At 45.6% G+C, this 20,857-nt stretch overlaps 1 protein-coding gene and 1 long non-coding RNA gene across 7 annotated transcripts in view; one reads left to right on the forward strand and one right to left on the reverse strand.

Moving 5' to 3' along the window:
* The first annotated feature begins 363 nt into the window (after positions 1-363).
* The window catches only part of LOC308586627, a 34,841-nt gene continuing 14,347 nt past the window's right edge, over positions 364-20,857 (forward strand). Inside the window, exon 1 of the long non-coding RNA XR_014007974.1 lies at positions 364-3,160. This is a non-coding gene — a long non-coding RNA (uncharacterized lncRNA). The remainder of the gene's footprint in view (positions 3,161-20,857) is intronic.
* Positions 14,983-20,857, reverse strand: part of RGS8 (regulator of G protein signaling 8) — a 47,095-nt gene continuing 41,220 nt past the window's right edge. For all 6 annotated transcript variants that reach the window (XM_081193326.1, XM_081193327.1, XM_081193329.1 and 3 more), the window contains 2 exons: positions 19,627-19,793; positions 14,983-18,073 (listed from right to left, as the gene is read on the reverse strand). In XM_081193326.1, coding sequence (XP_081049452.1) covers positions 17,891-18,073; positions 19,627-19,793 — 350 coding nt within the window. In that variant the 3' untranslated portion in view covers positions 14,983-17,890. The remainder of the gene's footprint in view (positions 18,074-19,626; positions 19,794-20,857) is intronic.

Genomic DNA, 20,857 nt, shown 5'->3' on the forward strand with positions numbered 1-20,857 from the left:
CTGAAGACTTGGGGTGGGAGGAGGGTTTTCCTTCCCACTGCCAACATTCAGAATGCTGTTCTGAATGTTGGCGGCGGGGAGGAAAAACCCTCCTCCCACGCAAGCCCCGGGAACAGAGGGAAAGCGCTGCGCGCCTTCCCCTCTGTTCCCGTACCTGTCCTGAAGGCTTGCGGTGGGGAGAAAAGCCCTTCTCCGCACCGCCAGCCTGGCAAGCGGTTTCCCTAGGAACGCATTAATTGATTTTCAATGCATTCCTATGGGAAACCGTGCTTCGCAAGACGAAAAACTCGCAAGAAGAAAAAACTTGCGGAACGAATTAATTTCGTCTTGCGAGGCACCACTGTATACAGGTGAAACTCAGAAAATTAGAATATCGTAATTCAACTTAAAAGGTGAAACTAATATATGAGATAGACTCATGACATGCAAAGCGAGATATGTCAAGCCTTTATTTGTTATAATTGTGATGATCATGGTGTACAGCTGATGAAAACCCCAAATTAACAATCTCAGAAAATTAGAATATTAAATGAAACCAGCAAAACAAGGACTGCACATAGAGCAATATTGGACCTCTGAGAAGTAGAAGCATGCATATGTACTCAGTACTTGGTTTGGGCCCCTTTTGCATCAATTACTGCCTCAATGCGGCGTGGCATGGATGCTATCAGCCTGTGGCACTGCTGAGGTGTTATGGAAGACCAGGAAGCTTCAATAGCAGCCTTCAGCTCTTCTGCATTGCTCGGTCTCATGTCTCTCATCTTTCTCTTGGCAATGCCCCATAGATTCTCTATGGGGTTAAGGTATGGCGAGTTTGCTGGCCAATCAAGCACAGTAATCCCATGGGCACAGAACCAGGTTTTGGTACTTTTGGCAGTGGGGGCAGCTGCCAAAGTCCTGCTGGAAAATGAAGTCAGCATCCCCATAAAGCTCGTCTGTGAAAGGAAGCATAACGTGCTCCAAAATCTCCTGGTAGACGGCTGTGTTGACCCTGGACTTCATGAAGCACAGTGGACCAACACCAGCTGATGACATGGCTCCCCAAATCAACACAGACTGTGGAAACTTCACACTGGACTTCAAGCATCTGGCATTGTGTGCCTCCCCATTCTTCCTCCAGACTCTGGGTCCTTGGTTTCCAAATGAGATGCAAAAGCTGCTCTCGTCAGAAAAGAGATTTGAGGAGACCAGAAGTGGAAGATCTCCCATCCCTAAGCCTTGCAGTGTCTATTCAGATATTACACAGACCTCCTGGGGAAGTGAACAGTGAGGAGCTTTTCCTGGATCAAACCTAAAAGCAGAGCTGCTTTGGTTATGTGACAGCGTTGCCCATCAGGCTCTATTATGGTCCATTTGACTGATGGAAAACAAAAGAGCACGCTCTAGCTGCATGTCTCTGAGACAGATGCTTCCTTCTGCCCTGTCAGCTGATTGTGGTACCCCGGAAGATTTTGCTGAAGATAGAATTACAAACAAAGCTTTAAAGGTGCATGTAAGCCTTTCTAGTAGTTTTTAATGCCTGTAAGCTAGGTGTATTCACACAAAACACTCACTCCACACCTTCCTGTCTTTTGACTTAAACACTTTGACTTGTATTTAAAAGGTAAGGAACACCTCATTCCCCCACCATGTCATTTCCTTCTGAGAGTGGCCCTGTGAAAGTGGGCGCAGGGAATCACTCTCCAAGTATCTCAAAGTAATTTCACTGTGTGTGTGTGTGTGTGTGTGTGTTTACAGTACAGTATATGTCTATTTTAAATCACACGAATCCTTTTCCTATGGGATGTCAGGAGAGACACACCTTCCGATCTGGCGCTCTGGCAATTGTCAGCAGGGCCGTCCCGGAGTGGCGGCCAGGAAGGCGCTGCTGATTTGCGCTCGAGTGAGTGTCTTGCACCAGAGCTCCAGACCAAAAAACCATTCCAGGATCCAAACAGAAGCCTTCTGTGATCCGGTATGCCCCACTTAAAACAGGTCACTTGGAGTGTATGATTCCAGATCAAGGCCCTACAGCTGCTCTTTCTTAAAAATAAATCTAGACAGTTCAAGCATACTCTAAAAAAAAGTATGAATAACATAACATGTAGTTTGGCCTGAGCTAGATGCCTTTATTCCATTTTTGGGTACAGTGGGATTTTATGAAGCGCAGCACCACAAACCTGTATATTAGGAACAGTTCACTTCATCAAATCCAAAATGATTCCAACCACACTGGCCCACTTATATTCTATGCAGCCATCAAGTATCCATGACATTGCCTTATCACTTTTAAAACTCTGAAATTCCTTCTTCATAGTAAGATAATATATCTGGGCCAGTTAGAGTTGAGTAAAGTGGAATGCCTTTCATTGTACGCCTTTAGGTCCCAGGTGAAAACGTTCCTCTTCAAACAGGCCGTGGGTCCATTAAGTACCCTTTGAAATGTGTTGGGGGGGTTGCTTTGTTTTTGTTCTTATTATGAGTTTTGTGTTTTTATCTGGTATTTTTATGCTGTGACCTGCCTGAGCTCTTCAGATGAAAGGTGGCATATAATTTTTGTTGTTGTTGTTTAGTCGTTTAGTCGTGTCTGCCTCTTCGTGACCCCCTGGACCAGAGCACGCCAGGCCCTCCTGTCTTCCACTGCCTCCCTCATGTTCGTAGCTTTGAGAACACTGTCCCACCATCTTGTCCTCCGTCGTCCCCTTCTCCTTCTGCCCTCCATCTTTCCCAGCATCAGGGTCTTTTCCAGGGAGTCTTCTCTTCTTATGAGGTGGCCAAAGTATTGGAGCCTCAGCTTCAGGATCTGTCCTTCCAGTGAGCACTCAGGGCTGATTTCCTTCAGAATGGATAACTTTAATAAATAATAATAAATACATCACACACCAAAGTGAAATAACCATTTCGTAAACCTCAAATTAGCATTTAAGCATAAGGACAGGCAGGTAGACTGATAAAAGCCATAAACTGGCTCCCAGCAAGTGACAAACTGAACCTGCATCTACTGGGAAGGAAGCACTGAATACACTTACTCCAGTTCATGCTACTTTACTGAGAGCAGGTTTTGGTCCCCAAAATGGAGTCCGGACAGGACAAAATGGCTGCCACCATGTTCAGCAAATTCAGAAGCATCACCTCTTGTTCCTTGCTCAGTATAACAGATATACCTGCAGGACTGAAGGAGGTAAGGAGCAAAATTAGGGAACAGTAAGGGGAAGATTTCTGTTTCATGCTTTAGAGAGAAGTGAACTGTCATATAAGGTGAGTGGAGAGACATGCACACACAAAAAAGGAGAATAAATTGAAGGGGAATTGACAGATGAAAGAGGGTGCGGAAGGGAGAGGAGGAAACCGCAGAAGACTGACAGGCCAATTCTGGTTTAATGATTTCAGTCCAGAGAAAAACAGGAAAGAAAATGTGTGAACTGAATACTAAATTCCATCTTCTCTGAGAAGCAAGGGGGGACTTTGCAAAGAGAACAAAGCAGAGTGTGCAGGTTGCCCAGAGAAGAATAGCAGGAAGCCTTCTGTACACCCGGATGCTTAAGGAAGGCCATCAGTGTCAGGAGTCGACTAACATGGAGGCTGCTCCACAAAAGGAGGACTCCGCCTGAGGCCCTGAGGCATTTTCAGCCATCCTATCGCACTCCTTCCCCACCTACATTGCCTGCACTTTTGCGAGGGCATTAGCTGGCCTATCCCCCCACCCCAGAATCCTGGGAACTGTAGTTTGTTAGTGAGTGGTGGAATTCTGGTGCCGTGAGGGGGAAACGACAGCTCCCATTGTTCTTGGGGGCTTGCTTTCAATGCATGCTGTGTATGCAGCCTTCTAGAATCTTAGAACTGTAGAGGTGGGGGACCCTGAGGGTCCTCTAGTCCAGCCCCCTGCTGCGGAGGAATAATGAGCCTTATAATGTGGAGCAGGGACTGGAAACAGCAGGAGTGTGGGAAGCCTCAGGCCTGGAGGCCAAGCACACCTCTCTGCGCCCTTTTATCTGCCCCAGAACACAGCCTCTCCACAGGCCACGCTCCGTGCCCACCTTGAGCGCTTTTGCCTGGCAGGCCTGTATTCATGAACGATGATTGTGCCTCTTGTGTGGAGAGATGCAGGAGCTGGGATCTGGCTTTTGCGTGGCTGGGATGTTGTTGCTGTTTTGCCTCTGGCCACATCTGCCACAGGCATGGAGCTCCCAGAAGACTCCGCACCCTTGGGGTGAAACGGATCCCCCACGCCTGTTCCAGAGGTTCTGGAGGGAGAAGGGAGGAAGGCAACAGAAGGCTACAGCTTTCAAAGGCAGCTTTATGTTTCAATAAATCTACAGTGCTGTCCTTCCTGTGTGCTTGTCTCTTCGTCAACTTGCCTGTGAGCAACACAGAGTCCACAGTGAGTCCAAGACCTAGAGGGTCCAATAAGCAGCCACTTACTGTGGCGCTGGTGCTGCTCATGCCTGCAAGTTTTTCACAGCATCCACACAATGACGTCCTCTTCAAAATACCACTCCCCTTTTAATCTGGATTTACCATTTCCACAGGTTTGGCTGTGGTATTGTTGGGTTTGCTTTTTAACCTAATCATGGATTTAATCCAGATTAAATGGGAAAATAATATAGGGCAGCAGTTTGATGAGCATGACGTTGTGTGGATGTTGTACAGAACTTAAATGCATCAGCAGCACTAAGCACATGCACCAGACATACAAAGCACTTCCCCAAAGAATCATGGGAACTATAGTTTACCCCTCACAGAACTATAATTCCCAGCATCTTAACAAACTACAGTTCTCAGGATTCTCGGGGTTTTAAATGTATTGTGGGTGTGCAGCCAAGATTGCCATATGAAAGTGCCCCAAACGTCTGACCTGGGTAACTCAGGGCAGGCAGGATGTATGTGCTTTGTGTTTGTAAAAGGTCTCAAGCTTCCTTGAGAAAACAGTTGTAAGTTACAAATAGTAGGAAAGACTACCACCTGAGGTCTTGGATTGGGGCTGCTAGTCAGGACTGACAGCAAATGGCTAGAGGGATCATTCTGACTATGAGGCAGCTTCTTTACTGCCAGTTTTGGTGGGCACATCTGCAAATTGGTCATTTCTGCATGAAACATTGCTTCCTCCAGTATCTTACTACACAAACAAATATGACTCAGAATCCCATCCATTTTCACTTACAAAAATGGCAAAGATAAGTCGCTTCAGTTGGACAGAGAAACATAATTTTGCCTGGCAAAACCCACTGAAGAAAGCAGAAAGGGCTGCAATGCTTCAAAAGAAGCAATTTTGAAGTGTAGAGAGAAAGTGCAGTCAGTTGCTGATGGCAAAACAAAAGAGCTTGGTTAGAAAAGAACAATGAGCTGTTTATAGTGTTTGCAATTTTCAATGGGACTTGTCTAAATGAACCCCTTATTTTCCTGTTACGCCCGACACATATTGTACATGTATTGTACATGTGAGAATGAGGAGGGTGAGGAGAGCAGGAGTCTCAGGCTTGGAGTAGAAAGATTCAGCTTTCCGTTGTATTATGGGAGAAGGGTGGCATGAGGAGGCTTAAAAATGCAGGCAGCTGTCTGCCCCATGCCTATGTGTTTTCAGTGGGCTGCTCTACACTACCACATGTATTATACTGCGGAAGTCCATAAAACAGATTTATAAAGAGACTCATATAGCGATCATGTGAAATGCTGGTGGCTCTGCAATTTCATCCCATGTCTGACTGAACTAGCTCACCCGTGAAAGTGGATTGCTCCCTGAACACCTCATTTGCTTCTCTGATTATTGTCTCTGGAGTAACATCCAGCCTTTTCTGCTGGGCTCCCCACGGTAGCACATCAGGGAGAAGCATCCATTCTACCTGCTTGGGCAAGCTTTCGTGCCACAGTGTGGTATGAAATATAGCTAAGCAAACAAAGTGCCGGCTGTTGTCTTCCCTGCTTCCTAGAGGCCTTGGTTTGTGGCTGAGAATGTAGGCTTCGCAGTGATTTACATGTAACCAGGGGCTTATCGGTTTACCCAATGCCACTTGTCAGCTGTTCTGTGAATTGGTTCGTGCTTCCTTTAAAAGCTGGCAGAGGTGAGGAAAAGATCTGTTGTTACCTTCTACATCTGCAGTGGCTTGCAGATTTCTACCTTCGGGCCTTGTGAGCCTGATATCACAGCTGGTGTTACAGAGGAAGGGTTTGAATGCTGGATCCTCACCATCATCCTGCACGAACTCTGCACATGAGAGCCAGTGTGGTGTAGTGGTTAAGAGCGGTAGTCTCATAATCTGGGGAACTGGGTTCGCGTCTCCGCTCCTCCACATGCAGCTGCTGGGTGACCCTGGGCCAGTCACACTTCTTTGGAGTCTCTCAGCCCCACTCACCTCACAGGGTGTTTGTTGTGGGGGAGGAAGGGAAAGGAGAATGTGAGCCGCTTTGAGACTCCTTAAAGGGAGTGAAAGGCGGGATATCAAATCCAAACTCTTCTTCATCCAAACTCTTCTTCTTCAATATACTCCCTGCAGCTGCCAAAGAGGAGAAAGATGGAAAAGCTGCCTTTCACCATCTGATTTGCAGCTTGAGAAGTCCCTGATAGGCTTCCACAGAGTTACTAAGCAGACAGTGCAAAAACCATTGTTTTATATAATTGTCAGGTAGCCTGGCTGCATTTCTTTTAAAGGTTGTTTCTGTTTGGCATCCATCCTATGCTAAAGTCAGATGGGGCAACCATCCAGTTCTGGAGGATCTGCTGTTTTGATGTTTACAGCTTGCTTCTCTTTCTAAAAAGAGTGGTTCCTGTTTTCTTTCCCACATATCACTATAACATACTTCTGATAATGCACTATCTTATCTTAGGGATTCCCACCCACACAAGAGAGATAAAGAGGTTTTCATTTTATGTGTATTACGTCTTTACTGTAAGAGTCAAATGGCAACATTCCAGTTTAAATTACAAGGCAATTCCAGAGATGATGTCAAAGGCATCATCAGCCATACAAAATGTGAATTGCATGAGTCGCTATTGATCTGTTGGGTTTGTGTGACTCACTAAATGAGCCCAACAGCAGCAGATATGAAAAGAATTTGGGGCAGAATCCATCCTCCCACTCCCATCTTCAACTTTCATCCGGCACCTTGCCAGATTGCCATGAACTGGATTACTATTATTTATCACTTATTAAATTTTTATACCACCCTATACCTGCAGGTCTCAGGGATGATGGTTCCAGTTGTAGCAGGAACCCCCCCCCCAATCATTCTGTTTGTGCAGGCTTCACACACACTCACGCTCGCGCACTGCATGCGCCACATTCCTGTTGTAAATTCATAGAAGAATCAACCATACATCGGATTTGCACTGTTCCATTTTATTTTGCTCCATGTGACGGGGACTGTTGAAGGGGGGTGGCTTGGTTCTGGTCAGCCGTGGTCCCTTCACCATCCCAGCGCATCCGCAGGAGCCCTGCCCGGTTGCTATGTCAACCCTGATAATCCCAGACAGAAGACAATCAGGATCACAAAGAACTTGCATATGGTAGTGGATTTAGCATGGACTGAAACAAAGGACAATAATCAGATCTTCCCTCTGGGGGCAGGAAACTGCAAACTCCCTTTGTCTCCTGGAAGTGACTCATGGGCAGGGGGAAAGCAAGAACCAGCCAGGTGACAGGACACTCAGGTTACCACCACAACTCCTCCCTCAACCCCTCCTTTCTGTAACATATGCATGATGTCAACCCCTCCTTTCTGTAATGTATGCATGATGTTTCTGGGGGTTGGCTTGTCCTAGAGGATGGGAATTTCAAAAGTTTTTATAAGGTCTTGCACACCATCTTTCTGGGTCTTTCCTCTCTCCTGCAAGTGAGGGGAACACCCTGTTGCAACAGTTCAATAAAGGCCAAGCCTACAGGCTGCTGTTTTGCTCCAAGTTATCCTGGTTGGTGTCTTTGTTTTTGTCCAAGGGAGCCCTCAGATTTTTCCGTTAACAGTTTGGCGACCATGCTCAGGGACACTTGGTTCTCCTGCGAAGGTGAGGAGGGAGATAGAGGGGATCGGGCGCCACTGGGCAACCTTAGCCCAGGGATCCTTCTTCCTCTCCCTGCCTCCTCTTTGCGGGCGGTAATCAATCGTCACCAAAAGCTCAACCAGGGGAGCAAAGGCAAGGTCAAGCCGGCTAAAGAGAAAGGATCCCGGGATCCGCGGGGGACATCTTCGAACGTGAGTATGGTTTGAAGTAAATACATTGGGAGGGGGTTGGAAGAAGCAGCGTCCCCACGACAGCCAGACTTTCCTTCTTTCATTTCTGACGTTACCCCTCGGAGTCGGCCGGGACGTCCTAAAACTCTCTCCTTTTCTCCCCCGATTCTCCCCCTCGGAAAGTGGCCAGGGAAATCGCGGAACTTTACTGTCGGACATTACCTCTCGGAGTCGTCCAGGAACGTCTAAAACTTTCCCTTTTCTCCCCCAATTTCTTTTTCGGAACGTGGCCGGGAAATTGTGGTACTTTTACTGTTTTCCGACGTTACCTCTCTTTCAAAAGTATTCTAACGCAAGGTCATTTGCTTCCTTTCAAATCTTTGTTTTCTCGGACCCCCGATCTGGCACTGCACAGTGCAGGCGTTCAGTAGGGAGCCCTTGGATTTTTCCGGTAACAGTTAGGAAGCCTGTGATGAGGTCCTAACTCTGTCATTCCCACACGTGCGCACTCCATACGGAATATGCCACTCGCACATGAGGCCGTACGGGCTGCTGCTTGCGCGACTGTATAAGCTGCTGTGCGAGCGGCAGCCTGTACGGACTGCACACACACAGCAGCCCATACGGTCGCTGTCTGAGAGGCAGCCCATACACATGTGAGAGCAACAACCCGTATGGATGCCGCGTGAGTGGCGCCCATATGGACTACAGGCGCCCTTGGCCACTCTACAGCTGGGGAGAGGCAGGGGCCATCTTGTCACCTCTCCCAGAGTGGCACCCAGGGCAGTCTGCCCCCTCCACCCCCCTTCCTATGCTACTGCTGCCATGCACCCTCTCTGTCCCTCAGCCTCAGTTCCAAATCTGTAAAATGGTAGTAATTGTGACTTATTAAAGTATCTTGCAGATTAAGAGTGCATTGTAAATAAATAGCAAATTTGTAAGTGAAGAGCACACTCTTTCACTGCAGAACCACTTGGGCAACAGGCTTCTAAATCCCCAGCCACAAACCCAAAACATGCTTCAGCAGTGAAATAGATCTCTGAGGTACTGTATTTTTCGCCCTATAGGACGCACCGTCCTATAAGGTGCACCTAGTTTTTTGGGGAGGAATTATTTCCACCCCAGGCACGGGGCTGGGGCGGGGGAAGCCCAGCCCCCAAACAGGCAGCTCTCTGCAAGCCGTGGGAGCCCAGCGCTGGCTCCCGCTGCTTGCGGAGAGGTCCGCAAAGCCTGGACGCGCTGAGCTCAGCGAGCACAGGCTTCAGCGTGCAGGCAACTCTCCGCAAGCAGAGAAAGCCCAGCGGGGAGGTGCGCGAAGCCTGCATTCGCCCCATAGGACGCACACACATTTCCCCTTCATTTTTGGAAGGGAAAAAGTGCGTCCTATAGGGCGAAAAATACAGTATTTTAGGTTGCATACAACTGAAATATTAGTTGTTGTGGTTTTTCTCTTGCAGGGTGAGCCAGGTTCCCCCTACACTTTGCTATTTAAAAACAGTACTAGCAATTTTGATGTTGGGGCATTCACCATTCTGACCCCTCTCTGCCACCATGCTTCAGGCAGGCCGGCCTTATATGAATACATATATTCATTTCGTGATAGTTTCTGAACTAACAAATTGGGACTTGGGCTAGATGAAAACAGAAGCTTTTGGTCATAAGGAAAAATCTGGGAAAGGATCTTCAGCCTGTTCTGGGTATTGTGGCAATTGGAGAGTGGGATGTAGCTTTGGCCAGGAATTATTTTGCATCGTTTAGGAATGTATCATCTGAAGAACGCAGATGTGGTCACAGTCACAAATGCTTTGGTCGTATCCAGGTACTCTATGTGTTTTGTGTTGGCGTTGCCTTTGAAGGGTGCAAGGAAGCTGTTGCTGGCAGAGAATGCCAGGGTACTCTTAGTGATCCATTATTCAAAGCAGATTAACCCAATATTACACAAAATCTATTGGCTCCTGATACATACTTGAGCCCAGTTCGAAGTGTAGGTTACCTCCTTTAAAGCTCTAAGTCAGGGTGGTCCAACTTTTCATACCAAGTGGGCCCCAAGAATACTTTTGACACAGAACCCGTGGGCCTCACACTTCCTTGTCATGGCGGGGAGGGGGGGAAGGATAAGGCCAAATCTGATTCCCACCCAGCCCTCGAGCTGCCTTCCCAAAGCCAGCTAAGTGAGCTGCTCTGACAGAGTCCTAGAGATCTACATCCTCCTTCTCAAAGCCTAGTTAGCATTCTCCCAGCTTGGGAAGAAGGTGAGAGGGCTCTAGGATCCTGCCAGAGCCTCGAGCCTCATTTACCTGGCTTTGGGAAGGCAGCGTAAGGGCTGTGGGGTTGTGTGGGTCAAATGTTGCTGAGGCTCCCGCCCCCCCAAAGGCCTCAAGGGCGGTGTGAGGTTCTTGGGCCACACCTTGGACCACCCTGCTCTAAGTGGTTTGGCTCTGGGCAGCCCTGTAGCCAGTGTGGGGCAAAAGGATGCACAACTACCCAGAGCTATTCTCTCCTCCCCCCTCCCCCCTGGATATTTTTGGGAAATTGTCTCATAAATATGTGACATTGTCCCACCACAACATGACACACAATGGCACCTTTCATTTAAAGAAGAACAGTCCAGTGACATCTGGAGGGCTCAGGTTAGCCATCCCAGGTGTAAAACTGACCCAAGAGGCCTTGAGTACTGATGACTAGATTGGTCATACTTATATTGCTTATACTGGACACCAGCTCTGTTGTTTGTGTGTTTTAAATGGTTGATTTTATATGGTTTGCTTCTGTTTTTAGATGCATTTATTTTTATATTTTATTGTAAACTGCTATGAGTACTGTTTCTGCCACATATATATCTGACAATGGAGCTGCCTGTTATATGTGTGGGATTATGAAAATACCACAGTAGCAATTATAAGACCATTTGTGACCAGCTAGTATTGATCAATGACATTTATCAGTCTTATGAAGTATGCAGATTTAAAGAGATGGCTGAACTGGATGGCACACTCAATTCCAATATTTCTTTGATGAAAATAGGGATGTCCTATTCCAATAATAATAATAATAATAATAATAATAATAATAATAATAATAATATACTACCCATCTGGCTGTGTTGCCTCAGCCACTCTGGGTGGTTTCTGACATATATAAGAACACAATAAAACATTAAAAAAACAGGGCTGCCTTTAGATGTCTTCTAAAGGTTATCGAGTTACTTATCTCCCTGGCTCGGGGGGTTGCATAACTCCATACCCTCCAACATTTATCCGAAGAAAAGAGGAAGGAAAAGTGAGACATTCCAGGATCAAATCAAATCCGAATCTGGGATGGCTTCTGTAAGTCCAGGACTGTCTGGGAGGTGTTCCATGGTGGTGTGGTCCTTCAAAGCAGGGGCACTTGCCCAGTCTCACACATTTCCCATTGACAGGCACTCCCATTAGCCAAAGCTCTGTGCACTGGCACCAATTCCTGGGGGCCCAGGCACCCACAATTTTGTGGCTGTGGCTGTCCAGCTGCTGCCACACACCACCACCCCCTGCCATCGCCTTACCTCTGGTACACTGGCACCCTGGCCTGAGTGATCCGGGGCTTGTCCCTCTGCCGTGGGACCTCTGTTGGGGCCTGCTGTGGCCATGGGTGTGCTTGCAGGGTGTGTCCGTGGCGGCAGCGGGCCTCAACAGAGGAGCGGTGGAGGTGCAAGCCCCATCACCACTGTGGCACCATGATAGTGCGTCTGCAGCCGCCACAGCATCATGATAGTGCCAGGCCACACTATCATGATGGCACAGCGTGACGTGATGTCATGACGTAGTAGCGTAGCGCCTATGCGCAGGGCACCCACATTCAAGGGCCCAAGTCCGCACTGCTGGCTCTGTGCAAGGGCTTCTGTTTGAGCAACAGGGAGGAGAGGGGGGAATCGTTCCATCTGCCAAGCTGACAATGTCTGTAATAGCATGATGTGGAATTCCACCCACGGTTTATTTTCTTGGATTCTTAAAAAGATATTATTTCTCCAGGCTTTCCAAGAAGGATCAGTTTATTCACTGGCAGTATTTGACATTTTTCTGATAACTGCTTTCTATGTTTTTACTTCTTCTTTTTAATTGTAAATGGGTGGGGACTAATTCTTCCTCCGGTGCCTGCTCACCCTGATACCTTGTGTGGGAGTCAGGCTCTGTGTCAAGCTGCAATCTGGTTCACCTGGTGGCGATGGGCACCACTAAGACCCCACAGAGCTCCAATCTGCATAGTCATATGCTGTATATGTACATCTAAATAGCCACATCCCAAGTCCTATTTCTTGAGGTCAATTCTGTGAGACAGAAGGTGTATGAGAAGCATTTCACACCTGCAGGGTTCCACGTGGTGTGGCAGCTCACTAAAAGAGTTTTCAACTTACCCCACTTCATGTTCTGTTTTCATGTGGCCTGGTTGTGAACACATGCCAGGCCACAGGGAACTCTGAACAGCTGGTTGCTCTCTGTGTGGCCCACATTTTATATAAACTGGCTGTCACCTGTTCTTGCATGTGACACCAGAGGCTGATGCGCATGCAAGTGTAATATAATCTAATTGCTTTCTTTTAATGTCTTTAGGCAACAGCAGCCTTGGGAGACTATTTTCTCTTTGGGTTGCCCATAAGAGCTGAATGAAAGAAAGGATACTTATCTCTTACAAAATATGGAAAATTAGAGAATATTGCAATAATTGAACTCCCATTTCTCTTGATTTATTAATACAAGGGGGAAAGCATTAATCACAGGCCTATTTTAGTACATATGAGGCTGTGCTTTTGGCATGGCAGCCCTCAGCGGATGCCAATTTCCCCCCATTAAAAATTGACTCTGAATGGTTGTTAGGCTATTTTCATTCCCAAGAGAGAGATGCTGCTTGCAGAAAAGCAGGCACCCAAAATAATTATAATGCTTTCAGATGAGAAGTTTCCTTTCATTATACGTTATCAATATTATTGAATCTCTTTCCTGTAATTGGAGCCATGGGACTAAGAGAGATAACAGGATGCAGACAGAAAACTTGTGCTGAAGCTCTACAATTTTGGGTCAAAAAGTTTACATTACCAGAACAGCAGTGTGAATGTTGTGCCTATACTGAACGATGAACCATCCTAGGTTGACTTCATTAGGTATTCCCTTTAAGTGTTACAGGATTGCTGCTTAATGCTGCAAGCTTAAAGAGCACTGAAGGGAAAGAAGGCATCAGGCCTTGCAGAACAGCCTTGCAAACAAGCCCACAAAATTTTTAGGTCCACAACTTTTACTGGCCTACCTCCCAACATGTACCTAAATTAGCTATTTGTGGTACATGTTGACAGTCTGGAAGAAAATAAAGAGCAAATTGCATATCTGCTTGCTTACCATAAGTCTAGACTAAGTGGTTGAAAAACTTGCTTCAGAATGCTTTGCTCAGCATTTGCTAGGCATGTGGCTTGCAGGTGACAAACACCCAAATCAACACACGTGGCATCTTTTATATGGAAACTGCCTAATCCTGAATTGTCCCCCCTCTAAATATGTCCTGTGCATGCTGGGGAGGAGAGGTTTGTAGATTGCCATTTTTCCTTGACCTGCTAGTTGTCTGTGTGCTTTAGTTTTCAATTTCTCTGCGCACACCCTGCTCCTTCATTCTGATGTGGTAAAAGTCCAAGGAAAACTGCATCCTATAGATTGTAGCGGGGCCGTTTTTCAGCTGGAACTCGCCAGAACTCAGTTCTGGCACCTCACAGGTGAGTACCATTATAAGAGAACAAGGGAGGTGTTCTTGGTGAGTTCCGGCAGCTAAGGTAAAAGGTAAAGGACCCCTGGACAGTTAAGTCCAGTCAAGGACGACTATGGGGTGCAGCGCTCATCTCGCTTTCAGGCTGAGGGAGCCGGCGTTTGTCCACAGACAGATTTCCAGGTCATGTGGCCAGCATGACTAAACCACTTCTGGCGCAACAGGACACTGTGACGGAAGCCAGAGTGCACAGAAATGCCACTAACCTTCCTGCCCCCGTGGTACCTATTTATCTACTCACGCTGGTATGCTTTTGAACTGCTAGGCTGCATGAGCTGGGACAGAGCAATGGGAGCTCACCCAGTCACGGGGATTTGAACTGCTGACCTTCCAATCGGCCCAAGAGGCTCAGTGGTTTTGATCACAGCACTGAGGGAGCAGAAATGTAATGGGAGAGTAGAATTATTATTTTATCAGTTTCAGTGTTTTATATTATTAAATATAGTTGTCCATTTTCCTTTGTAAACTGCTTCCTGGGTTGTTAATTAAATATTCTGCTGCATGTGTGGTTCAGCTGTGGAGGCACGCCAGCCACCTTAGCAATTGTCTGAAGCTGCCTCTGCCATTATATGAAATTGCTTAGGAGTTGGCCAATTGACTAAATCATGTTGGAGCACATCTGCACAGTGGTTTCTGAGGAAACCAGACAGGCACCCAGTGCATTTCCATTCCAGTCCCTGGAGTTCATATTTGCTTAGTGCTTCATCTTGATCAACTGCCTCCAGTTTTGCCTGTCATTCCACACACAGCCTGTTTACCATTAGTCAAGGGAGTCAGGCAGGAGATTTTGGAGTACCATTAAAGGGCAGCAAACTGTCATATATTTAGTTTGGTGCTATGCCACCGTATGGAATGCTGTTTGGGTTTTTATTTTTTATTTTTGCCTCTGACTGGCCTCAAATGTCTTGTGCTATCAAACATCTGGTTTACTGTGTGCCTCTGCTGAAGTTAAAGCTTCAGGAACCAAGATGTACTCACCCTTTGTCACTAAGCTGGAAAAGCAAATGCTACAAAATCCATTCTACTTTATGATTCACTTGTTGTCATGGTCAATGCTAGATGCGCAATGCCATTTTAATGCAGTGTATGCTTTACAGAGACATTGTCAGGTGAGTCTGTACAAACCTTGAAACGCAAGGAGAGTGCAGATTTTTTAATCCAAAAAACGCTACTGCAGGAAGCCACCCCCCGCCCTCTACCACCACAGCATCACATCAGAGCTTGCAATCGGCTGTGTATTGTGCACAGTGTTTGAAGGACACAGCACCCCATGATACCACTGATTCAAATGCATTTTCAGCCTTGCTCCTTTTTATCATTAGAACCTTGTTTCCTTATTCTTCCTTACACGCCCACCCACCCCAAGTACAAAGTTTGACCTGAAATATTTGCTCACTGCAGAGCCCAACATCATGACACAGCAGGTGTCTACATAGTCTATTTTAAGCTGTGTTTCTTAGGTAATAGAATACAACATCTGCATATACACATAAAACTGAGCATGCTGCTGTATTGGAAGAAGAAAAAAATATGCTGCATTATGTCTAATATCTATATACTCACACACATAAACAGCTCTCCAAGACTAGGATTTTCATCTGGGATAGATTTTCTCCTCTAAACAGGTCCCCTTCAAAGAGGGTCCATATGTCCTCTTATTGTTCACACAGCACCAACATCAATCAGTGAATAATAAATAACAGTCAGTGGTAAGGATGATAAATAGCATTATGGTGGAGTTCAGTGCCACTTTTATCCATTGGTGCATGAAAGCAGGAAAATGATAATTCTCTGGCATGTTTTGTACAGCTGCCACTTTGGAACTTAGATGGGCTTCCAGTTTCTTTAGGAGAAGCTTTGCAGGTTCAGTTTCTCACACTCATTCCTGCACCACTTTATTTACCCTCCTTCTCTTACCCACTTTGGTGTGAGAGACTATTGCATAGTGCAGTTACTGGGGAGGAAGGGATTGTGAATGGAGTGAGGAGATGCACCAGGTCATCTGAACTCGTCTTGGGTCTGCTTAAAGCTGGAGCTTTTCACAAAATATAAATCCACTCTGCATACTGAGATGGCAACCTTACCAGGAGATTGGCCATCCTTTTATTTCTTTCTCTTACCACCAGTATCACAGGGGTATTCCTACAGCACAAATTGATAATTGTATCTACAACACTTGAACCATTATGACTTTCCCAGAGGGAACCTAAGAACTAATATGTGAGGGTGCCAATAAGTTTTAGCATCCTAACAGATCTAGTTGTAGAGCTAGTTGTATTACTCAAGGGCAGGAGGACCCCAACCCATATACGAAGGAGGTTTCATGTTTTTGGCTTCTTGGAGAATGACCTTTGCCTCTTTATACTGGCAATATGACAAGTGTATTCACGGTCCTTTGAAAGGGCCATCCATGCAATCAAGAAGCAAGAAGAAGTAGGTGTCAGAAGGAGTACACTGCCCACTCCCTGCTTCTATTTCCCATCCCTGCATGCTGTTCAAAAAACCCCAAACCCACTCACCTGTCTTCAGAACGAAGTGGGAGCAGGAGCTTAAAACGCAAAAATCTGAGGCTTACACTGACAGTATAATTTAGATGGCTGTATATAGAGGGGCAAGGGATAACACTTAAGGGGCAGAGACTGTTTCAAGATCACATCAATACAATTCCAAGTAAAAAGGAGCTGTGTTGTTCTCTTTTCACATAGGAGCTAGCCTGAGTCCTGTGCATTATACCACAGCTTTAACTCTCTCGTATGCCCCAGCTCCAACAGCCTATCAGAGTGTTGTCAAAGAAGGTCTTTTCAGTGGTGGCTTCCCAGTCATAGAACTTGATTCGAAGTGAAATCAGGCAAGCCCATCTCTCCTTAATTTTAAATAGACCTTGGGTCATCTTTTTCTCATGGACATTGGAGGCTAATCTAGGACACTGCTTTTTAGGGTTGAGTTATTTTTCTTTTTTTCTGTGGTAGGATGGCCTATATAACATTTGGTGGTACTGGATATTATGTTTGAATGGGTTTTATTGTTGGATTTTATTATGGCTATGTATTGCAAACCTCTTTGGGATACAGTTTTGCCTTAAAAGCAGTCTGAAAACCTCTTGAATAAGGTAAGGAAAATAAATCAACTGCCTGAACATACAGGTTAAAAGAGATGTAGAACCTTCTTGTCAGGGTTTGTCTGGATTTGAATTCAAAACTTTCTTATCAACAGGCTGGTTGCCCCTTTGATAAGCTATTCTGGGTGGTAAAGCGAAGGGGAAACTGGTTGTACCATCCACCTCAAGCCTCCACTTTGCCCCACCCTAAAACAGATTTGGTTTTATTTGGCCAGGCTGTAAATCACTCCAGGCCAAGTCTAGAGCCTTGTCTGTCTTGGCTCTCCATTTTTAAAATATCTGCTGAGGCGTACATCTGCTACCTGCTGGTCTATGTCCTTCTGGCTGGCCAGTTACTGTCCTTTCTGCATGGTGCCTTGCACCTCTGGCCGCTTGCTTCTGGCGCTTCTCGACAAGGCCAGCCTCTGACCCTCCAGATGCTCTTTCTGGATCTGCTTTGTGGTCCAGCACAGATGACTATTTACCGACTAGCCTAGTGTAGTAAAGGAATTAGGAAGCCTGGCTTCACGACCAGTGAATTCAGCATAAAATGTAGTTCAGATGTTATGTTCCTGAAAACAGCACCACCTACGAAGTGTTTCAGTGTTGTGTGTGTGCATTTGCTAAAGTTAGAAATATAGGTGTCTGCTCACACACGCACACACACAAGGATCCAAAGAGAGCACTGGACTCATGCTGAGAAATGTTTTACACACACACATACAGTCCAACTCTTCATGCTTCTTCCACTCCCCCTCTCATTCTACCGCTGTTGTAACACCAATGAACTTAATTTCACATACGGAAATGGATTTGGCTGGTGCAGGAAGCTCATGGTATCTAAGGAGGGGAGTCTCCATCTCTGCTCTAGCTGAGCCTCCTCTGGGTTTGAGACAGCAGGTCTGTATACATTTTTGACCTTAGGAACCTGGGGTAAGAGTCTTTTTCCATAAGGCTGTGAATTTTGCCCTGGGCCTGGTCAAAGCATGTTGGTGAGGGCTCCTGTATGTTCCGTCTTGTCACCTCTCGGGTCTGGAAGTCTATGTTCACCTGAGAAAGAAACACAAATGTAATTTGTGTGAGGCAGCAGGGGCAATTCTTAACTTCCCCCGCCCACCATCCATAATCAAATACAGCATTTTTGTCACACTGTCAAACTTAATTCATCACTTTTGAGCTGAAAATCAAACCTGGAGTACATTTGGCTCAATGACACATGCGCAGCCATGTAGAATTTCAGCTGGCATTGTCAACTTTTAATTTTAACCAAACTGGCCAAGGGGTGAGGTAGATTTGGGGGCAAAATCAGGGTGAAACATATTGGGCCAAGTGCAATGATGGAACTTGCTAGGTGAAAGACGCAGCAAGCTGGATGAGTAGGTAGGCAATGAAAGGCTGGAACACATCTGAGATGCATTGGTTTCTCATATTTTAATACTGATCACCTGACAAACAGGCAGTAGGATCATTAAAATATTGGACATCTGGTAACCCAAGTTTTAGAATCCTTCTCTAGATCAGCAAATTACAGTAATTTCTGAATTGCCTAACCTTTATTGTAATGTCATGAAGCATATTTCTGTGCATATTTGAAATATCAAGCATATTTCTGTGCATGTTAGTGCATATTTGCTGGGAAGCAAATCCTGCTGTATCCATGTTATTCCATTCTATCCCTTACAAATACCCTTTGGAACTTGACATCTATCACGTTTTAGGTCTGAGTGCATATCTAAACCCAAGTGGCTGTAGCTCATGCCCACTGTATTATGCTGCACCAGAAGGTGGGAAGTCAAATGTTCTTGCAATTATACAGTCATGTGGGAAAGACATTGCACTTCTGCTGTGGGCTCGCTTGTGGAGATGAAGCCTATCGCTTCTTTTTCCTTAGACATTTTCACGGAGATTCAGCCGCCACTATTTTCTGCTGTAAATCAGGAAACTCGGAGTCCTTCCAAGATTAGGGTGTTTGATCTCCTCTCCTGCTGATAAGTAGTTGGTAGATTGAGTCGAGCTGGAGCTAATTAAGGCTTTCTCCGAGACTTTCCAGGGCTTTCTCTAAAACTTTTAGCCTAAACTTTGTGATTATAGTAATTAAGAAAAAAATACCAGGCGATAGAATACTAGAACTGATAAAAGCTAATAAAAAGCTGATAAAACTAATAAAAACCGCACGACTGACTCAGAGCTCAAATCAATGCTTCCTCTAACGATGCCCATGTGGAAAAGACAGTGGGTAGCCTTCTTCTCTGCAGAGAGGCATCCCTGAATGGCTGTTGGCTTCTACATCCATCCAGCCATGGCTTAGTGGTATGTCCAAACATACCAGGGGTGAGCACACATTGCCTGATCCCCCCCCCCCAGGTTATAAACTGTGGCACTATGTTATGTATTTTTGTGTTTTTATTCTGTAAACTGCCCTGTGAACCTCCGATGAAGGGAGGTATAGAAATAGATACAAACAAACAAACAAATAGACTGAGGTTCCACAAGTGGCTCCCAATCCTAGGAAGAGTGGTGCGTGGTGGGTTCTCTGCTGCTCTCCACCACCCTTGTTTCCAAGATTCATCCTGCCAGAATAACAGTTTCTTGTATCTACTAACCTCTCGTGGTGCTTGCACATCAATAAATTCTTCAAAAATTCTGTGTGCCTTGGAAGCCAGCTTGGCAGTGGACCGTGTCTTTTTGAACTCCTCGCAAGCCAGCCAGAATTCCAGGTTCTCTTCACTGAACTCAGTCTTTAGGAATGCACGAAACGCAGCCACTCCATCTGAAAAAAGGGGAAACTGTTTAAGGCTTGAATGTGTGAACCATTTTCAATTTTTAGGGGTTTGTTGCTGTTGTTCCATTCTAATGAAATGGAACCATAGGTAGGGTACCAACATTTTGCAATTCATCTACAAAATGATGTTTGGGCTTTCCCCCTCAATATTTCATTTTGTGCAGCATATTTTTAAGAAGATAAATGCATCATGGAAAGCCCAGTTGGTGTGTGAGCATTCTGGAGACACACACACTTAAATTTGGTATGAGAGTGGGGAATTGTAGTGTCATTCAGCTCCTACTGCTAGCACTAAACTTCAGGTCCAGCTTTTTATGTACTGTTGTTCCTATGAAGCATCTTGAAGCAATTTCACAGTCCAGTGAAAACATATATAAAACAAATGAATATATAAAAAGAGTTCCAACAGTTGTATATATAAACAATTCATATCCGATGCAAATACCAAATGCAATAAATGCTGGGAGTGCAGTAATTTTAAAACTTTGTACCATCAGGGAACCCTTTATATTATTTACTCATGTATTTAAAACATCTGTAATTCACCTTTCTTCAATTAACTCATCAAGGCAACTTGTCTGCTGAGGAATTCCCATATGTGTTGTAGAAGAGCTTGCAAAATATTTTATTGTGATTGCTAATCACACACTTGGGCCAAAGCAGACATGAAACTAAATGCATCACTGGAATTGTCTTTTATTCCCACCCACCCCCAGTTAATAGGTGTTTCTCACCCCCACCCCACTGTCTTCTCACTGAGACTGTAATGTGTTGGGGAGGGATTAACCATCTCATTCTCCACTGCAGTTTTGATAGGACCCCATTACTAGCCCAGAAAAGGAGAGCTCCCGCTTGGGTCAAGGGTGGAAAGGATTGAAGTCCCTTTTGCAGTATACCTGTTAACTGCTGTATATTTTGTAAAAAGAGAGCAATTTTAAGTGAGATTAGTGTCATGTCCAGTTTAGCCCTCTGTTCACACCATGGCTACCGGCTAAGCTTTTGGTCTCATCACCAATAATAGTAATGGTGGGATAGCTCTCTTTCAAGGAGCC

The sequence above is a fragment of the Podarcis bocagei genome (genome assembly GCF_964188305.1).
Source record: "Podarcis bocagei genome assembly, chromosome: 5".
NCBI lineage: Eukaryota > Metazoa > Chordata > Lepidosauria > Squamata > Lacertidae > Podarcis > Podarcis bocagei.